General features: G+C 40.0%; 3 protein-coding genes across 4 annotated transcripts; 2 read left to right on the forward strand and 1 right to left on the reverse strand.

Annotated features, from left to right (window-relative positions):
* Nucleotides 1–42: 42 nt before the first annotated feature.
* Nucleotides 43–6634, reverse strand: tmem54a (transmembrane protein 54a). The gene is made up of 7 exons (XM_079694419.1): nt 6501–6634; nt 5348–5523; nt 2811–3007; nt 2555–2614; nt 2021–2215; nt 1799–1936; nt 43–407 (listed from the first exon to the last, which is right to left on the reverse strand). The coding sequence occupies exons 2-7, from the start codon at nt 5358–5360 to the stop codon at nt 264–266; spliced, it is 747 nt and encodes a 248-aa protein (XP_079550545.1). The 5' UTR covers nt 5361–5523; nt 6501–6634; the 3' UTR covers nt 43–263.
* Nucleotides 6635–6654: 20 nt separating this feature from the next.
* Nucleotides 6655–9282, forward strand: zpcx (zona pellucida protein C). Its single transcript, XM_079694414.1, has 9 exons — nt 6655–7100; nt 7174–7286; nt 7363–7436; nt 7519–7693; nt 7763–7868; nt 7942–8027; nt 8096–8181; nt 8259–9123; nt 9202–9282. The coding sequence occupies exons 1-9, from the start codon at nt 6681–6683 to the stop codon at nt 9221–9223; spliced, it is 1947 nt and encodes a 648-aa protein (XP_079550540.1). The 5' UTR covers nt 6655–6680; the 3' UTR covers nt 9224–9282.
* A 1139-nt stretch (nt 9283–10421) lies between these two features.
* On the forward strand, nt 10422–19233 carry pabpc4 (poly(A) binding protein, cytoplasmic 4 (inducible form)). 2 transcript variants are annotated; one of them, XM_079694415.1, is made up of 15 exons: nt 10422–11048; nt 13740–13933; nt 14559–14674; nt 15688–15827; nt 15911–16005; nt 16085–16222; nt 16327–16422; nt 16539–16808; nt 17427–17520; nt 17771–17866; nt 18005–18135; nt 18232–18322; nt 18409–18539; nt 18637–18761; nt 18839–19233. In XM_079694415.1, exons 1-14 carry the CDS (start codon nt 10853–10855, stop codon nt 18736–18738), a joined length of 1890 nt encoding a protein of 629 aa, XP_079550541.1. In that variant the 5' UTR covers nt 10422–10852; the 3' UTR covers nt 18739–18761; nt 18839–19233. The 2 variants fall into 2 exon arrangements, with proteins under 2 accessions (XP_079550541.1, XP_079550542.1); XM_079694416.1 differs by having other exon boundaries at nt 17430–17520.
* The last annotated feature ends 1004 nt before the right edge of the window (nt 19234–20237 follow it).

Consider the following 20237-nt stretch of genomic DNA (forward strand, 5'->3'; position numbering starts at 1 on the left):
TTGTTAATACAAATGTTAAACTGGCAGAATAATACACAAAACTACATTTTATAAAAAACATTTTAATGTCAACAAACGGGAGACATCGCAACACCCAAATCTGATAACTTAAAACCATCCAACAGCAGTATTTAATCACAGGGAAATATAATGCCTTTGCTTTTTCAGACATTTAATCTGTAACAGACACAGTAACTTCACAAAGTGTTTCATTTGATCCAGGTAAGCCAGGCAGTTAGCCCATGTAATTAGGCGTAGGAGCTTCAGAGCCATGCGCTCTGATCCACCGCGACTTCTTCCAACAGCTCGTCCTGCTCTGCCGGCTCCTCAGGCTCCGCCTCAGCCTCGCTCACTGGGTCGGGTGCTTTAGGAAGCGGTGGATAGTCCACAGGTCTCTGGATACGCACCTACAACATAACAAACATTTAGTTTAAGATAAGGTAAAACATCAATATCATTAGCAAAGGTAACTAGAAAATGACTTCTAAAATACAGACTGATCTTTGGTACTAGTGCTAAGTGTCAATTTCAAAGTGTGTCATTAGCCTCTCTTTTGAATAGCAATTAATCAATTTTAAACCACATATATACTCGACTTGTTTAAACATTTTAAATCGCTAAGCACAAATCTGCCTGCATATCGTAATGGCAGGGCCGGTTAACATGTAAGTCCAAACTACAACATAGTGTCTCTTGGACTGAAAAAAGTTAATTTACATTATTTTGAATAATGTCATTGCAATTTTATAAAGATCTTTTTTTCTAATATGCATTTGTGACAACACAGGTGTGTCCAATGATGGTAATAAACTGAGCCATTGTTGTGATCTGTGCTTTTGGAGTTTATTTCCAGCCACTGATCCAACCATGTGATGTGCACTGAGACCACATGAGAAGAGGACAGTTACCACCCGCTCTGTCAGGTTTGCCTTGTCAGCAGGGCCACTATCTTCCATTTGTCTGTATTAAACTCAACGTCACAGTGCTATTTGTGGATAGAGTGAAACCAGGCCAGGTCACTTTTATAACATTCACTTCATTTAATGCTTTTCCATTGCTGCTGTGTTAGTAGGGACTTTATTTGAGGTATTAAAGTTAAATTATTAGTTTGTTGTTACCTCCACACAGGGAGTTATGTTTTCAGGTTGTTTTGTCACGATTATTACAGAAAAATGACTCCATATGTTCATGAACCTTAATAGAATGGTTTAACATGGGCCAGTGAAGAATGAAAGTTGATTTGAATCACAGAGTACATAGACTTCTTTATATACAGTCTACGGTAGAGACACATAATGTTTTACTAATGGCAACAGCCTTTATAGAGTTCTGGCCCTTCTAGTTTTCAAATATATTCATGTTTAACCTCCATCATTCTTTTAAAAGTATTTGTAGAAATTAAATTGATTTGTTTGCACTTTGGAAAGAGGTAAACATCACAGCCGCATCTACATTAAGGTTAACAAAATGTATATAAAAAATCAAAGGTCTGCCTAATCATCTGGATGTTGTGATATGGCATGGTTTTAAAAGGCTGTATTACATTACACAAGTGATGTAATTCTTTGAACACACCAGACTGTTGTGTAGCTCTTCAACGAATTGCCTTTACTCGCTTTGTCATTATATTCACCTTACTGAGGATCATTTATCCAAAATGTCATTGTGTTAATATTTAGTGAAACCATAATTGATTAACCCTACAATATCATTTTTATATTGAGGTATTGGCTGAACGATAACATAATATGTTATTATCTTCATATGTAGGTCCAACACTGATCAGACAGCAGCTCACCCTCCTGGCCTGGGTCGGCCTCCTCCTGCACGGACACAGGTAGAGGAATGAAGTGCAGGCAGCGAAGCAGCGGAAGGAAAACACTGTTTCCACCACGGACATTAAGATGAGAGGAACCCACAGGATGATTGTTGTCCCCTGGTTGACAAAAGAAAGATGATTTTCAGGCATTTCAAGAAAATATAAAAAATACTGATGGATGAATATTAACATTCAACTTACATAGACACGTGTGGGGTCGAAGGGGCATTCGTATGTGACGCTGGAAGAGCCAAGACCAGATTCAGAAAACGTGCAGTGTGTGAGCAGACCCCATCCTCTGTTGCTAATGGCTTTTGCCATAGAAACTAATAAGGCTATAGAGGAGGCGACCGCCAGAAGGCCGGCCAGGAAGCTCAACACCAACAAGACCCACTGCTGCAAAGAGAAGGTACAAGAAAGTAAAAGCGCACCTCGTAGAAAGACAATTATACACAGGAGATAACAGGCTTTTCAATTAAATGTAAACGGAAGGCTCTAGGACCCTGGAATACAATCCACAGCAAATACGGGAAAGACAGGAAATATTTAACTATACTCTATATTCGCATGGACCTGAATGTTAGCTATTTAAATAATAAGATATAATCTTGCATGTTACACACATGCATTCCCTCAGAAACAGAGGACAAGTTCTAACAAGAGCCAGCAAATGACACATGAGTGCTGAATGGAGCGAGGGAGAAGCAGTGGCAGAGAGAGGGGAAGAGCATTTACCAGGATCCTGTTTCTCTTGTTTTTGGACAGGACAATGGCAGTTATTCCAACAATAATTCCCTATGGGGTCACAAGAGAAAAAAAGCAAAGAGAATTCATAAAATATATACAGATTAAATATGAGGCTTCAAGCAGCATTTTAGTCAATGTTTTTCTAGTCTGTTGAGGAAAAATTATTTTAAAACCACTGTTCACTGGAAATTATCAATTGGATTTCAAGTTTTTCATATACATAGTGAATTTTTGCCCCACTTACAACCAGGCCTGCCACAATGGCGATGACATTAGAGATGGCGTAGACCATGGTCCGGGCCTGAGAGTGCACGTTGATGTGTCTGAGCACAGCGCCGTGCACCAGCGCTCCAAGAAGAAAGTTGACGTGGCCCACCAGCACCAGCCCCAACCCCATCTTCATCAGGGCTTTGTTATCCTTCAGGTTGGCACAGCATACTCCTACAGGAAGTAGAAATAAGATTTGACTTGGGCTGCAACCCATCATTATTTCCATTATCGATTATCCTGCCAAAGAGAAAATAGTGAAAAAGGCCCTTCCCTGTTTCTCAAAGTCTAAGGTGATGTCTTTAAATGTTTTGACAGTACAACCAGGGCCGTCCCTTCCTACAGGCCGATCATGCAGGCTGCATGGGGCCTCGGCTTATGAGCTCGGCTTGTGCGCAGTTCTCCGCGCATCAGCTGCAATTAACGACATGAAAAAGGTAATCTCTGCATAGCAGGCTGATGGAGATGCAGTTATTTCCAGCATTCTTTATTTGCCATTCATTCAAGTATGTTATGCCTTTTATCTGCTAATTTACAGGAGGGAGAGTGATAAACGGTATGTCTGGTTGGCTTCATAGGTTGGCTAACATAACAGTTGAAGTTTACAGCCGAAAAAACATGGAGCATTTTTTCCCCTTTTATTCATTTTTATGTCAATTTGCACATTTCATGGTGATGCTCAGCCTCTCCCCTTAACTTCTAACGGCCCGTCCACACTACAGCTTCAAAAAAAGCTTGGCGGCGGGCGTGTCTGAAGCTCGACCAACAACCAATCACATGAATCTCCCGCCCCTGACACACAAGCAGCGGCTTCGATAGCTTCAAAAACGGTTTCCAACGCGTCTGCCCATTCACTTTGAATGGGGTGACGTCACGTTGCCTCGCTTTTCGCCGAACTGAATTTTGGGTAGCAGAGCGGAGCTTTCTTGGCGTTTCAGGCTGCAAAAGTTGAGCAATGTTCAACTTTTGAAGCTTCTGAAGCTTTCGGTGGAAGCGTCAGCCAATCAAATCATATGCTAGTACAAGCTCTAGCCAATCAAACCGCTGCTTGTGTGTCAGGGGCGGGAGATTCATGTGATTGTTGACGGGCCGTAACAGTCATCATCATGTCAACCACAACACAGAGAAATACTGATAGAAATGTGTGTGTAGTTGTTGATACATTGCTGGCAGAGGGAACTACATTTGAATACAGATTTAAGAAATATCAGTTTTTGAGCATGTAATAAGCATGTTTTGTCTTGAGTATACTACAACTATATTATAATAAAATAATATAGAATTTATATTATTGAATTGATTATGATTATTATTAGTAGAAGTAGCTTATTTACATTAATTATATTAAAACCTGCTCTGGAGATGTTGTAATTTCTCCACAAAAGTGAGTTACAGGAACTGTACCCAAATCTCTGGATTGCCCTCCGCATTGCAGTAACTCTTCCTGTTACAGTTGCGTCTGCTGAGAGAAGCGTTTCCAAACTGAAGCTTATGAAGACGTACCTCAATGGCACAAGAACGCTTAAGTGGCCTGGCTATCATAAGCATCAACGCACAGTTGGCAAAGCAGCTGTCATACCTTGTCGATGACTTTGCATCCAGGAAATGCCGACGTATTCACCTGTAAACGCATACTTAACGACATACATGCACATTTACCATTTACCTCAATGTATAAAAGAGTAACTGTGTTGATAATAATAATAATAATAATAATAATAAACAGGAATTATATTTGCAAAGTACTTTGTTTCCCTGATCGGAGCATCCCTAATTTTGTTCCTTCCTCTGAGGAAAGTTGAATCATCCCCCACCTGTAAAGGACAATGCAAGCCCCTCATGAACCAAACAGGACAAAGCTTTGGGTGGAGTGTTCAAACATTAGCCACCACTATTTACAGCCTTTAGGAGCTGCAGGAAAAACTCAGTGCGTGTTGGTCATAATATTGAAAGTATAATGTTGACACTGTAATGTACAGACCCTAACAAAATAAATATTTAATTATTCATAGTATTTTGGCATGTAGTGATAATAACCCTTATCACTCTGATAACCCTTATCACTCTGATAACCACTTGATCTTATATTCCAATATGATAAAAGATAAGCTGTAAAATGCAATATGATATTCTATTTTTATAGTTACATGACCCATATTACACAAAAACATAGTAAATTATTTTTGATCGCGTTACTTTATTTATGTTCGGTTATAATGTTAAGATGTTGACCTATCAACAGCCTCTATCATGGATCTATGCAACAGCTACCCAAAGTTTAACTTGTATTGGTGAAACTCCAAATTAACTAAATAAATAAACTTTATTGTCAGAAAATGAACGTATATCACTTAAGCTTCGACACCCAAACACCAGTAAAGATGTTAACTACGTTTGTTACGTCTCATCTCCTTTGAGCTCAGTCACGGACTGCGGACCACGCCTAAAAACTTTAGCGCGCAACAGACAAATATTCAGCCACTTTAGTCAAACACGCATTAAAAGTTAACTTACCTGAGTTCGGCATGGTGGCGTTTATGTCCCCTTAGATCATATTAGTGTAGAAGTTGTATTAAAGTCATTTCTGACAGCTTGGGGTCGTTGTCTTCCTCAACTTCCGCTTACCTGCAGGACACTGGCGTAACCTTCCGCCTACCTGAGCTGAAGCTCCACCCCCGTGCTGGCTCACTCTACAAGAAAAAAGGGAAACGTTGTTTATCTGTTCAAAACCAAAACACATGCAACTGGGACCCTATACTAGTAAACTTGATTATCCATACATGAAAAAAAAAGATATTTCTAAATGTTTGCAATTATTATATTATCAGAAAAAGAAAAAAAACATCATATAATGTATTGGATCTTCATGATTATACTGAAAGTTAACTGAACAGTGGTTTACAGTGACTCCCTTGTTTGTTCACTGCAGGATTTTATGGGAACTTATTACAACAACAAGGGTATTAGTAACCTAGGCCTCATGCTGAATGAGATGTGGTATTAACACTGTAGATGTCTACTCTACTACATTGACCCGACAATCCATGCTACTAGTAGGCCTACCCATAAGCTTACAAGCTACAACACTAAAGTGATAGTATTACAGAACATTCTGTGTAATGAGTAATTTTGGCCCTTTAAATTAATTTGATGAGCATACATATTTCAAATGCAGGATTTATCCTTGTAAGCAAGTATTCAGTCACATTGTTGTTTTGCTACTTTTACTTTTGTTAAATCTTTATATCTTTATATATATATATAGATATATATATATAGATATATATATATATAAATATAATAATCTGTGTACTACTTGCGCCGCTGTGCAACATTTCCTCAGAGTTAGTCATCACGATTATTTAGTGTTTCTTTCCCCAACATAATAAAAAATATATATATATATATTGTGCACAATTATTTCCATAAGGATTATAATAGCACAATTCCATTAAAGATGTTCAACATTTATGGTACAATTGAGCATCTATATAGCCCTGGTAAAATGTCAAGTTCTGAAAAGTGGATAAGAATGATATTATTGAGGAACAGGTAAAATTCAGTTTAATTCAGGTGTCAGGGATTGATAAAGATAAAGTCAGGAATAAAATCAACAAAATATACAATCTTATACTACTTGTGTGTTTAAAAAAAAAAATGGATTTACCACATCTGCTGAATGCCTTCTGTCTCACAATGACACACTAGTAGCATATAGACTGGCTGCAGTGTTGAATGCAGCATACTGGCCTCGTTAGCTTGATTGCTAACACCTGTCCCTCCTCCCTGCACCTTATTAAAGACACACCTGTGGTGGGAGAGAAATTATCCCACTTTGAGGCTTGCAATGGGGAGTGTAGAGATATTTGTCTGTGTTTTTCTTGTACACGTAATTGCTGCTCAACCAGTAATAAGAACGCAGGATGCCACATTTTTCCAGGATGTTGAACAATTATTTGAAAACATCAGGCCTTTTCCATTTGAAAGCAATTTTGATTTCACCCCGTATGACACCATCTTCAGCTCGTGGCGGACTCTGCAGCCTGACTTTCACAAGCTGGCTGAATTACCTCACACCATGATGGTTCCCATAGTCGAGGTGTTCTGCGATGAATCAAAGCTAACTCTGCTGGTTGATAAGAGATTCAATGGTGTCGTACTGGCCGGAGAGGAGCTACAGCTGGGTGTGGGCTGCTATAGCAACAGCGAGCTACCAAACCAATTTGTCTTCACCTATAGTTTGGATGAGTGTGGAACCACACCTGTGGTAAGTGAACAACATGTTTGAATAGTTATTGATTTCCACAGCTTTTGTAAGGATTGTCTGATTTCTCTTACAGATGCAGAATGGCTTGGTGATGTTTAGCAACTCTCTACACTTGAATCTCAAAAAACCTCTCCAAACAGGGTGGCAATCTCCCTCCACTGTGCACATCTCATGCATACCTAAAAGGTGCATCCTTTGATTTGCCAAAATAGTTGTAAATCTGTCAAATTATCATACTAAAGGAGAATGCGTGTCATTACAGTTCATATCCAAACTTCATTGACTCCACGCCATTTCCTGAGACTGGCAAAACCTTTAACATCAAAGCTATGAATCGTGAGTCATAAGTAAAACATATGCTGTTAGGCTGGATTTGTTTCCTTCTTTTGCAATAACAAGTATTTAATCGTTTCTGCAGCAACTTGGACTGGTAATGCAGAAACTAACATCTACAAGCGAGGGCAGGTTGTCAACCTCCAGCTTTCTGCCAAACTCAGTTCTGAACAGAAGCAGCTTTTCATCCAGTCCTGTTTTGTCTCTGCGTTCCCTGAGCCTCAGACTAGACCCAGGCATGCAGTCATAATGAATAAAGGGTAAGCAGCCAGTCAGGGGTTAATATAATGTATGTCCATGATGTTCTAAACACCTGTGATACTCTGCAGATGCACAGCCCCGTTGGGTTCTTCTCATGCTGTGATCGAATTCGTAACCTCTGGCAGAGCAGATGTAGTGAATCTTGTTCTGAACACATCTTATCTTCTTTCTGAGGTAAGTTTTGTTAAGTCTTTTTTTTTCTTGTTCTGCAGTTTAATTAAACAACCTCCTTTTTTCTTTTCTGAAGTTGTACATCCACTGCAGTGTCCTCAAATCAGACCATGGTGTCCACACTGGCTCTAAATCCTGCAACTATAACATGATGCAATCAAGGTACTTGTACACACATTAAACTATACTTTGTGAACTTTCATTACTTGATCAGATCGTTTTGTTTTTAGATGGGAGGATCTGAGAGGAAATGCAGAGGTCTGTGAGTGCTGCATCGCGAAGTGTAGAGGCCTGCCAGTCAAGCACCTGTCTGAAGGTCAGTTTTCTGCAAAAGGTGCGATGATGGACTCTGTTTTTTTTCTTCTGGTCTGTAACTCCAGCGTGTCGTTTCAGATGCTAAGGCTATCGTCAGCACTGGCCCTTTGGTTGTTGTGGACAAACGTGTAGAGATGAGTCCTCAGCCTTCTCTTTCTGAAATGCAAGAGACCACCTGTGCTCCGCATGCATGCTCCATGCAGTCTGATGGTGCAGCAATAGTTTCTGGTACTTCCTTATCAAGACCCCCTCAGGATGTGGTGGTTATCAGTCAGGACCCAGTTGCCAGGCTGACACTTTGGCTACCTGGACAGGTCCAAGGTCCTGCACATGGAGAGAGTAAGGTTTCTGAAGACAAGTTGACAGTTAAGTTACAGGCAAGAGACACCACATCAAGATACATTCCTGAGCAGCGACCTTTAACCTCATATCAGGAGCCTCCTCTGAATGCACCCACCAACAAGATCAGAGATCACTATGCAAATGAACTAAAAGATGGTCCTATTTTCGATTTGAATCTTCTTACACTAGTTGATGGATGGCCAATCCCTCCACAGATGGAAAAAGCTGCTTTTGCAGATGAAGCTCAAATCAAAAAGCTTTTTGGAAAACCTGGAATGTTTGAGGCTCCACAAGAGGTTGACATTCCACTGATAGCGGAGATGACTTTGAATGTCCTTAACCAGCATGACTTTCACCAAATGAGAGACGAGCTGACAGAAGAAGCTGTGATGCCCAGAGATGAAGCGACTGATTCAATAATTCGCTCAAAGGTTCAGTTTTCCAAAGGCATGGATGGATCCCAAACATTGAGTTATGAAGAGGAAGTGATGAGGGAGCAAGAGGGAAAAGGTGTGACCCGTAGATTTGGGATGGATGGGAATAAAAGGAAACCGGACACCAAACAGAGAGGACTGCGCTTGACTTTCCTGGATTTGATAAGGTAACTAATCTTTTAATGTCAGTATTTTGTATTGCACGTGAATATGACTAACTGTATTTCTCCATCTCTTACCCCCAGGAGTATGGACAAGGCAGAATAACTGTATTTCAAGAATAATCTAAAATGGCACTTTAACTGAATAAATCTATTGAGCAATGATCAAGTTGTTTCGTCATACATTTGAGTAAAACCCACGGACATCTTGAGTTTCTGGACTCTATACGGCTGAATCAGAAGCTCATATACACAGTACACATAGTACACAGTAGCCTGCACACTAAAGTAGGGAGAAACACTTGAATAAACTAATTGAATTATTTATACTGAAATATAAGAGCCTTAATGATTGTCGATAAGGCTGATCATAATAAGTCAGACTTTCTGACTGTTAAGGGTTCATTTCAAAGAGGGATCAATTAATGGAGCATTGTAAAGATGAATGTACCGTCCGTACGTTTAAGAATTTACATGCACATATTTGAAGGATACATAGCCAGTGACCACATTTTTAAACTGCTCTTGCACAATTTTGAGGTATTTAATATTATTTAATATTTCCATGTTTATGCTAGGCTACTTTATACTTTTACACTACATTTCAGAGGTAAATCGTATATTTTTACTCCTACATTTATTTAATAACTTTAGTTACTTTACGGATTTGGATTAATGATGTGAAATTTAATCATCACTTGAATAATACTTTAGTTACACTTGAAGTAAATTTACAGTCCACCCTGCAGTATACAAAGTAATTCAAACTCTGCACCTTTACCAGCTTTGATGACACTTTAATGATCAATAATTATAATCAAAACGCATGATGTATATTCTGAAATAGACATATCTGCATAATTACTACTTCTACTTTTGGTACTTAAGTTTATTTTGATGCTTATACTTTTTGTACTTTTACTTGAGTAATTTTTTAATGCAGGAATTTTACTTGAGTATTGCTACACTTTGGTACTTTTACTCAAGTACATTAGTAGCCTACTTCTCCCACCTCCAGTCAATTTGTATTATGAAAAATGACTTTGGTATAGGAGGCATTTCTCTCTCTTTTTTTTAGATGTATGTTTTTTCTGAAATAGATTTCAATCCAACTTGAAACGTTGTCCATGGTGGTAACATGCACCCAGATGTCGCTGTGGGGAGCTGCGCTCTGTAGTTAGCAGGGTACAGTGTGAGCTCTCTTTTACACCGCATGCTCGGTGTTGTTATTCTCCCATTCCATGTTTGACCCTGGCCACTAGTTCCTCCTCACACCCACACTCTATAAAGTGCCCATGCTTTTCCTCACGCAGTCTCTTTCCCCGGCCACAAAACAAGCGTGAGTGTCTAACTCACCGATCTTGAAAAACTTTAAAAAAAAATAAAAAATATAAAATCCAGAAAATCTTAATAAAAACAAGGATACTTAAAGAAATACACACGTTTAAAAAAGAAAAAACAGTAACAATAATAATTTATAAAAATACGAGAAACAACAGGCCTTGGGCTTTAAACGAAGTTCGTGTCTTTTAAAGGAAGAAACACTTGAGAAGAGATCATTTTATATCGTGATTTTTCAGTTTTTTTTTTTTTTTTCAACAAGCTGGACAACAGAGTCAGCTGTCTTTTTGAGCTGAAGGGCACATCGGACCCGGAATAGAGCTCACACCAACCGGCTTTTTTCTGGCGTTTCTGAGGGGAACCCTGAATTCATTTATATTGTGAATTCCAAGTTATGGACAACACAGCGACAGGGAGTTATCCGATGGCTTCTCTTTATGTTGGCGACCTGCATCCCGACATCACGGAGGCTATGCTGTATGAGAAATTCAGCCCCGCCGGACCGGTGCTCTCCATTCGGGTCTGCCGTGACATGATCACCCGGCGATCCCTCGGTTACGCCTATGTGAACTTCTCTCAACCCGCTGACGGTAAGAAACACGCGAAGTAATCACTGCAGTTTGAGCATATGTTACCTGCATGCGGCTTTAAAATGCACACCTCATGCATCCTTTAAATATTGACAATGTCACCATATGATCTCAATGTCAAGAGTTAACCTGTCTGCATAACCCAATGCAAAATCAAGTAGGCTACACACTGACAATGAAAACACATGATTTGCTTCTAAATAACCCTGTGCCATAGACTGGATAGTGCACTCATTTTGACCCATATAAGCATGCCCCAGTTGTTGAGAATACTCCTGCCAGCATTCACACCCATGCAGTTTGATCTGTAGCTACTTGAAAGTGAATAGAAGCGTCTCTTTAATGCCCAATCAATTGGGAATATCAAAACCTTTTGCAGTCTCACTTAATCTGCCCAAATGACCCATTTCTGCTCCTACTTAGGGCTACTGGGTGTAACCAATTTACATTGCCCTCTGTTGCTATGTCTAAGCAAGAGAAGGGACAGCTGAACAATGACTCCTGCAATGCCAGCTTGACATGTCTCATTTGTATTGTCTGGCACATGCAGTAATAGTAAAATACTCTATCCTGTTGGCATTTAATCCCATATTTGGTATTATCTGAATCATAATAGGTTTATCTGTAATATCGTAACCATTTGAGGGTTGTTAATCTATTAGGACATTGTGCCTCCAGTCAAAGCATTGAGCAATAGTAGCAGGTGCTGTGGTGGCCTGCTGACACTGTTTACATTGTGTGGGCTTTTTTACCTCCTTTATCAACGATAAACACCTGTCACAATTTATCTGTGCTTGAGTCTGTCACCAAAAGCTGTTGTAACGATATGTCACAACTTCAAGGAAGGTAGTGTCACTCACTTGGTAAGAGCCACAAGTGAGAAGACAACATATTTGTTATTGGAAGTGTAGACATGGGGGGGATGGTAACTGTTGGGTAGTTAGCATGTGCCTGTGGAGCAATAGCTTGCTGTCTGTAAATAAATCTAACTTCTGTATATCTGTTTCATTCAGAGTAACGCTGTAGTCATGCACTCTCTGTTGATTTTTTTATGAATCCCACTCTGAGGCGTAGTGTTGCTCATTTGAGCATTCTTGTTGAGTGGCTCTTCCCCACCAATGGTAGAGAATGCTCTACTCACACTCGATGCCAGCACATACCTCCCAGGACTCCTCTCTAAATATAGAACATCTTTCTGAGCAGCACTTAATTTGCCTGGCAGAAATTCTTTTAAGTTTTTACCTTGAAAGAAATTGTTAACCAACAACTAATAATTCAACACAACAACATTTGACCACTCTGTTTAACTACTGTTCTTAATTATTTAACTAATCATTTAAAATAGTAATTATTACATAGATCAAGCTGCCATTTTTAAAACTCCAATTCCCAATCTGAACGTTCCAGAAGACCACATGTTTGACAGCGGTCACATACACCTTCTCTGAGAACACAGGCTATGAAGTACAATTGTGATCCAAACTGCTGATGCCAGCAGACACAAGGCAGCTCTGTTTTGTTTACCAGACACTTTTAGCTGGAAAGCCTGGCCTGTGTGTGTGTGTCTGTTATTGTGGACAGAACAAAGGGATGTTTTGGCGTTTGTGCACACATGGACATGAGCGCCTTTATGAGAGTTGGTGCAATAGATTGAGAGAAACATTTTATAAATTGAACCTGAACCTATGCCTCCTTCCATTATGTCTTCTTTGAATCAGGTTTTAAAAGAGACAGAATGAAGTGAGCAGATAACACATAGTACATCTTATACCTACAATAAGCACATTTGTATTATAGTTGGGCCTGCTGCACTGATAGTGCAACTGTCTTAGGTGGGACGTGGCCCAGCAGCATGTGTTGAGTTGGAGAAGGGGGACATGTGCTCCCAGCTCGCCCACTGCAGCTGCCCCTGACACATGTCCCAGCTGCTCCTCCGCCTGTCTGCTGCAGTCCTCAGCCATGTTACATATACCTTGTTAATGGGCTGGAAGCTAAGACTAATACACTACACTGTAGACTTTGGGTTCATCTTATTTCTCCTGGGACGTTATTAAACGATAATTAACACCCTAAATAATCATTTGTATACCAACTTTCTACTTCGTGTTACCTTTTAATACTCAAAGAAAATCATGAATGCTTTCATGGTAAAAAACTAAGAAATGTTTTGCTATATTGAAATAAATGGGAGCTGTGTTGAACGGCAGCAAAACTATATCCAATTATATTAAATAATAAGTTCTAGGGTCATCTAGTAAGAATGGTAGTATAAAAATAAGACTTGGTTATACTTAACAATTTGCATGGGATTATTTGATGTAGTATTGTTGTTATTTGATGCAATACTATTTACTTCAAACATCAATACTTCTTGATACATTCTGGGTTATCGTGAAGGCATGCAAAACAAACACAGTTTTCTTAAAAAAAACATGGCGAGTAATTGATATACAAATGATCATTTTATGTAAAATGTCTCTTAAGGCCCTGCTGTGTGTGTGTATGGCAGCATCTTAACAATCGGTTTTGACAAAATAGAAATTCCTTGTGTGCATGTATTGTCCATGATAGATGGAAGCATGTTGGTTACAGACATACTAGTAACTAGTAACATATATGTTTTGACTGGTTGCTCCATGTAAACAACCACCCCTGACCTTTCCCTCCATATCTCTGCCCCTCCTCCCTCAGCTGAGAGAGCCCTGGACACCATGAACTTTGACGTGGTGAAAGGGAAGCCAATCAGAATCATGTGGTCCCAAAGAGACCCCTCACTCAGGAAGTCTGGAGTGGGCAACGTGTTCATCAAGAACCTTGACAAGTCCATTGACAACAAAGCCCTGTACGACACCTTCTCTGCCTTTGGCAACATCCTCTCCTGCAAGGTACAACTGTCCTAAATTCAACTGAGGGATGTTAAAAGATGATCGTTTCTATCAAAACTGTTCTTGCCTTGAGATTCCACACAAATGTAGTTAGTTCTAGTTCCATCTCAAAACATATCTGCCATATTCCCACAGTTGAATATGAAGCTACAGCTAGCAGCTGGCTAACTTACCTTGTATTGGAAACAGCTAGCCTGGCTCTGTCCAGAAGGTAACACAAATCACCCAACAGCCTGATGCTTACTAATGTACAGTTATTTAAATATGGATGGAGTGACACCTTACATGTTAAACTGGCAAATAAACCCTGTAAAACAACAAATAGACACGTTTTTGTACAGACGGATCCAGGCTAGCTGTTTCTGGTCTTTATGCTATGCTAGGCTAGCTGTCTTCAGCTTCATATTTAGAAGAAACATTTTACAGTGGTATCGATATTCTTAATCTTACCCTCAGCAAGAAAGCAAAGAAGCGCTCTTCTAAAACGATTTAACTATTGCTTTCAAGATAAACCGAATGCATGCAAACATACCATACATACAGACCTATCCTGGTTAAATAAAGGTAAAATAAATAAAATAAAATAATGCCTCTTGATCTGATACAATGTCTTTCTCTACTCCAGGTGGTGTGTGATGAAAATGGTTCCAAGGGCTACGCTTTTGTCCACTTTGAGACCCAGGATGCTGCCGATCGTGCCATCGAGAAGATGAACGGCATGCTTCTGAATGACCGCAAGGTGTGAGTGTCTGATCATTTAGGAACTTGGGACAAAGGGTTGTTTATTGTTGTCAGTTTTTTATAAAGAGACTTTTAAAACAATTCAGCTTAAAATGTAAAGAAAATCTTGAAAGTAAAAGAATAATGATGCTGTTAAAAGTCCGGTTGTAGAGGTTGCAGTTATCATAGAGCTTATGGTGATAATATAGTGATAGCTTACATGTACCGGTGTTATAAGGGTGTTTATTTTGTGTAAACCTGACTTGTTTGTTCTGCACATGTGTTGAGTGAACTGACTTTTTGTGTCTTTTTGGAGTTGAGTTTGTGTGTGAATAATCTGACTAATAAAGCTCATCTCTCACAACCGCCAGTAAGAAGATAACCTCTGAACTGATTAGATAACAAACTAAAAGCTCTTACCTTAGCTCTTATCTTTCTTACCAGAAGCATTTTCTGTTGCCTCATTGGTCCACCCGCTGGTCACCCGTCTTGGAGTGTTTGTATGTGTGTGTGTGTGTGTGTGTGTATGACCACGCTTGTGTGTTTTAGTGATGGATCGAATGCAGGAATACAATACTGGATGGCAGAAGGGGAGAGGTCATCATAGCAAGGTATATAAGATCACTTGGTCTTCCTCAGCTTTTCTTTGTACTGTGAGACTCTGTTCCTCCATCCTTCTCCATCCACCTCCTCATCAAGTTTTGGACCAAGAATTAAGATGGTTGTCTCTGTGATGTCTAGCATGCCAACCTATCTGCCTGCCTCTGGTGATATTAACAGCAGTTTGATGTTTTACCCCAGGAATGATGTGTCACATGATGAATTTGTTTTGTGGGTGTTGTTCCTGTTTTGTAAAAGAAAGTACTCTCTTTTAATTACCTTGCTTGTGTGGTCAGGTCATCCTCTCCCGGGATCAAGAGTGTTTTTAGATCGGGAAAAGGAAGTCAAAACAGATGGATCCTGGTTTGTTTTACCCACCACTTTCAGGACTGTTTTACAAGAGTGTGTTTCGCTGCTCCCCTTCCTCTCTTTAGGTTTGTGGGTCGTTTCAAATCTCGCAAAGAACGGGAGGCTGAACTTGGTGCCAAGGCCAAGGAGTTTACCAATGTCTACATCAAGAACTTCGGGGATGAAATGAATGATGAACGGCTGAAAGAGCTTTTCGAAAAATATGGTAACGTGGAACTAGATTTATCCTCCAAACCTGAATGTGGTCTGCGATCCTGGACCCACTTATCTGACCATTAATCTCTGCAGGTACAATTCTCAGCGTGAAGGTGATGACAGATCCCACCGGCAAATGCAGAGGCTTTGGATTTGTTAGTTTCGAACAACATGAAGATGCTAACAAGGTACTTTGCCCTCATAGTGTGCACTACGTGATTGGTCATTTGTGGTAATTCTTGCTAATAACAATGATTTTGTACAAAGGCTGTAGAGGACATGAACGGCACTGAATATAATGGCAAGACAGTGTTTGTGGGCCGGGCTCAGAAGAAGATGGAGCGGCAGGCGGAGCTCAAGAGGAGGTTTGAGCTGCTGAAACAAGAGAGGATCAGTCGTTACCAGGTGTGTAGAGACTAATCCCTTAATTAATCAAATAAATCCTATATTTAGTCTAATGTCGAAGAAGCTGCTACTTATGAATCCTGACTGTCCGTCTTTGGTTTCAGGGCGTTAATCTTTACATTAAGAACCTGGATGACACCATAGACGATGAGAAACTGCGTAAAGAGTTCACTCCATTCGGGTCTATCACAAGTGCCAAGGTGAGAACAATCAAATTGATGTTGCAATTTCATCACCATAAGAGAAAACATGATGCGTCAGTGCTTACAATATTATGTGTTTGAAGGTACTCAGTCACTATCTGTCTCTACATTAGGTGATGCTGGAGGAGGGCCGCTCCAAGGGCTTCGGCTTTGTCTGCTTCTCCTCCCCTGAAGAGGCCACCAAGGCTGTGACTGAGATGAACGGACGCATCGTTGGATCCAAACCCCTCTACGTCGCTCTGGCTCAGCGCAAAGAAGAGCGCAAAGCCCACCTCACCAACCAGTACATGCAGCGCATTGCTGGTATGAGAGCCATGCCGGCTAATGCCATCATTAATCAGTTCCAGCCTACCAGTGGATACTTCATGCCAGCTGTGCCACAGGTAGGAGAATCAACGTCTGTAAAGATAGTGTGTGTTAACATGGCTATCTTAAAAATATACAGTGTTGAATGTGAAAGGGGCTAGCTCCTAGTAACAAATCTATAGATACTTATCATCTGACTCTACTGAGTTTTTTGGTGTAGGCTCATTATGTTTGACAAATGTTTAAACCTTATGTAGATAACCAGCTCATCATTAAACTGCTGACTACAAAATGTAACATCTTTAAGCATTTACCAGCTTGAAGCCAGATATTTCCTGCAGCAGTAGATGGACACCAAAGACAGAGCTAATAAGAGGAGTGCATATTGGATTTATCTTTGCCCAGTAGATACAAACCAAAGTCAAATGTCACGCAATGTGTGCTTGATGTGTACATATGCAACTCTGTGCTAATAAGTATGCCATACCAACTTTAAATGTTATTATGAATTGTCCAATTACCACCAACTCTAAGTGAACTGTTTTCATTGTTTTCCCAGAAGTCACAAAGTACAATGTTGACTCTTGTTTTATTTCAGTAAAACGTCACAGGTTACAAAGATAGTCACATCAGTGGTTTAGGTGTGGTATGACTTGAATGACATAAAATGATACATTTCCCTCACTTGTACCCAGCAGGCCCAGAATAGGACTACATACTATGCACCAAATCAGCTGGCCCAAATGCGACCCAACCCCAGGTGGCAGCAGCAAGGAGGCAGAGGTCAAGGTGAGCATGTGGCACTTTATGACGTTGACAATTGACTAGCGATACCGAACCGGGCCGCTTGGCCGGTCAAGTTTCCCGGGCTGATTGTTAGTCCCAGTCCGCCCCTGCAGGGCATCTATTTTGGATATGCTTTCACGGACACTGTAATATAGCCATACTGCAATGGACCTATTTGAAATCTATATAATTTAATGCTCAACCCTTTTGTTATTCATCTCATTGTTTTTGTCTCTGCTTCTGTCACTCCTAGGTGGTTTCCAGGGGATACCCAACTCGCTGCGTCAGCCAGGACCCCGTGCTGGCTTGAGACACATGAGTCCTGGCGGTGGCTCACAGGGTCCAAGAGGTGTGTTCACTCATAACATTAGCAACCAAAATGACCACCATCATTGATATTCACTTTTGCTTTTATTGAGGTATATGCATGTTCAGTAGAGGTTGTCAAGACTCTGAATTATGCTCCATTTTCCCTCCTCTCTGCTAGCTTCTGGCCAGGCCATGGCTCCTCGTCCCTCGATGGGGGTCCCCGGCCCCCGCGCCATGCCTCCTTACAAATATGCCACTGGTGTCCGTAACCCCAACCCCCAGGTGGTGCAACCTATTGCCTTACAGCAGGTATGAGCTAAAAAAAACACATCATGTCATGTTCCTATCATATCGAACCCCAAAACCTTTATATCATTTTCCTTCCTATGCTTTCTCTCTGTCCAGGCTCAGCCGGCTGTGCACGTTCAGGGCCAGGAGCCTCTCACGGCCTCCATGCTGGCTGCTGCACCCCCACAGGAGCAGAAACAGATGCTAGGTAATAATATCCCATCATGATAAAGAAACTATTATGTTTTTTTTTTTTATAATTAGGTTGATTTATTTATTTATTTTTTCAAATAGGTGAGCGTCTTTTCCCACTGATTCAGTCCATGCACGCCAACCTGGCAGGAAAGATCACTGGCATGCTGCTGGAGATCGACAACTCTGAACTGCTGCATATGCTGGAGTCTCATGAATCTCTGCGCTCAAAGGTACTTGGTTACCTCTATCCTTGCCATAAAGTGGCACTAAAATGTCTGTTATCCATAGTACGCTGTTTCATTCATGTTTGATGTTTTCTTTGTACAGGTGGATGAAGCTGTTGCTGTGCTTCAAGCACACCAGGCAAAGAAGGATGCGACTCAGAAAGTGGGCAGCATGGCTACTACTGCTGCTGTGGCCACATCCTAAAGACTGTGTGCTGTACTGAAGTGGTACGTATCATTATCAGTCAGTCTATTCTTACATAATTCCAGGTTTGTTGTGTTAATAAAAAGTAATTGTCTTTCAGCGCACAGACAGAGTGCAGAGATGGGGAGAGACACTCTACACCGACTCCATACACCTTACTCCTCTGAAGAATTATGCAAAAAATGAAGGGGAAAAAAAGGAAAATGTAATAAGAGATATACTGGAACATTTTGAAAAATATAACAATTCATAGTTTTCTAGTTCCGTAAAACTTTTAAACTGCATACCAAAAGAAGATATGCAAACAAATCTTGAAGGAAGGTTCTTCACCTTGTGGCGAAGGAGAGACCTTTTTTTTTTTTCTAAAAAAGGGAAACAAGCCTTATTCTTTTGCTTTGCTTGAAAGTTTTATGTTTGATTTGAAATGATGAACTCCCCCATCCTATCATGTTATCATGGGTGTGTGGTATTCTCAATAAAAGGATGACATATCAAGGTTTCTACTATTGTCTGAATGTAATGCCGACATGAAGCTTTATTTATTCAGTTTCAAGTGACACACGCTTACCTATCACTAGTACACAGAGATGGCCGAATTGTACACAGCAGAATAGTTAAGGCATTGCAGGAGTAGAACAAACAATATTATCATTCATATGGTATGGTATCATATGTTTTGTCTGGATGTTCACTCGGATAGATGATTGATATAAGCTACAAGCTACATTGGACCCTTGAAAATGACAGGAAAGATTTTGCCTGAAAAAAATTAGAAACTAACAAGTTAAATGAATCATATTTTTGCATAGAAAACCCATTCAAGATAATTGTCATGACTTAATTGCCATTACATCTCAGCAAAATAACTTATTCAATGCAACTAAAAAGGTGTCACCACCATCATGTTGATCATATCATTTTTATCCATTAGCTTGCATAGGATTCATTAAACATTTTTAAAAAGCTTTAAGACACTTCTCATTCTTCGAAAGAATGATCCTGATGACAGAAAGCATGTGCATCAATTACTGACAAAGGGTGAGATATGAAAAATATATTTTCTGAAAGTTTAGTGCCTTTTTTCTTATCTTAGTCAAACTAAATATGGTACCACCAGCCAGAGATATTCTTAACAAGCTATAAGTTATCTTAGAAAAGAGCTTAAAACAAATCAAAACATTTTAGATTTATTAATTAATATTTAATCCATTAGTTCAAATGCACTATTTATAAGAGTACACTATTAGATATTGGTTCCCAAAAATATTTTTGGCTGCTCTTAAAATGTCCCTTTTAGATAGAGAAAGGTAAGATAAAATATGCTCCACAATAATCAGAGATTTTTCACAGCAGTTGGACTTGTAAGAAAGCACAGGTGTCCCAGTAAGTGATTACAGTTTGAGCCACCAACAGGCCTTTCTTTCCACAGAGGATATTTGGACATTATCAGCGTGGGAAAATCAGAGGAAAATAAATAAAAATAATGATTGAAACCTGGC

The sequence above is a fragment of the Notothenia rossii genome (assembly GCF_949606895.1).
Source record: "Notothenia rossii genome assembly, chromosome: 7".
NCBI classification, from domain to species: domain Eukaryota; kingdom Metazoa; phylum Chordata; class Actinopteri; order Perciformes; family Nototheniidae; genus Notothenia; species Notothenia rossii.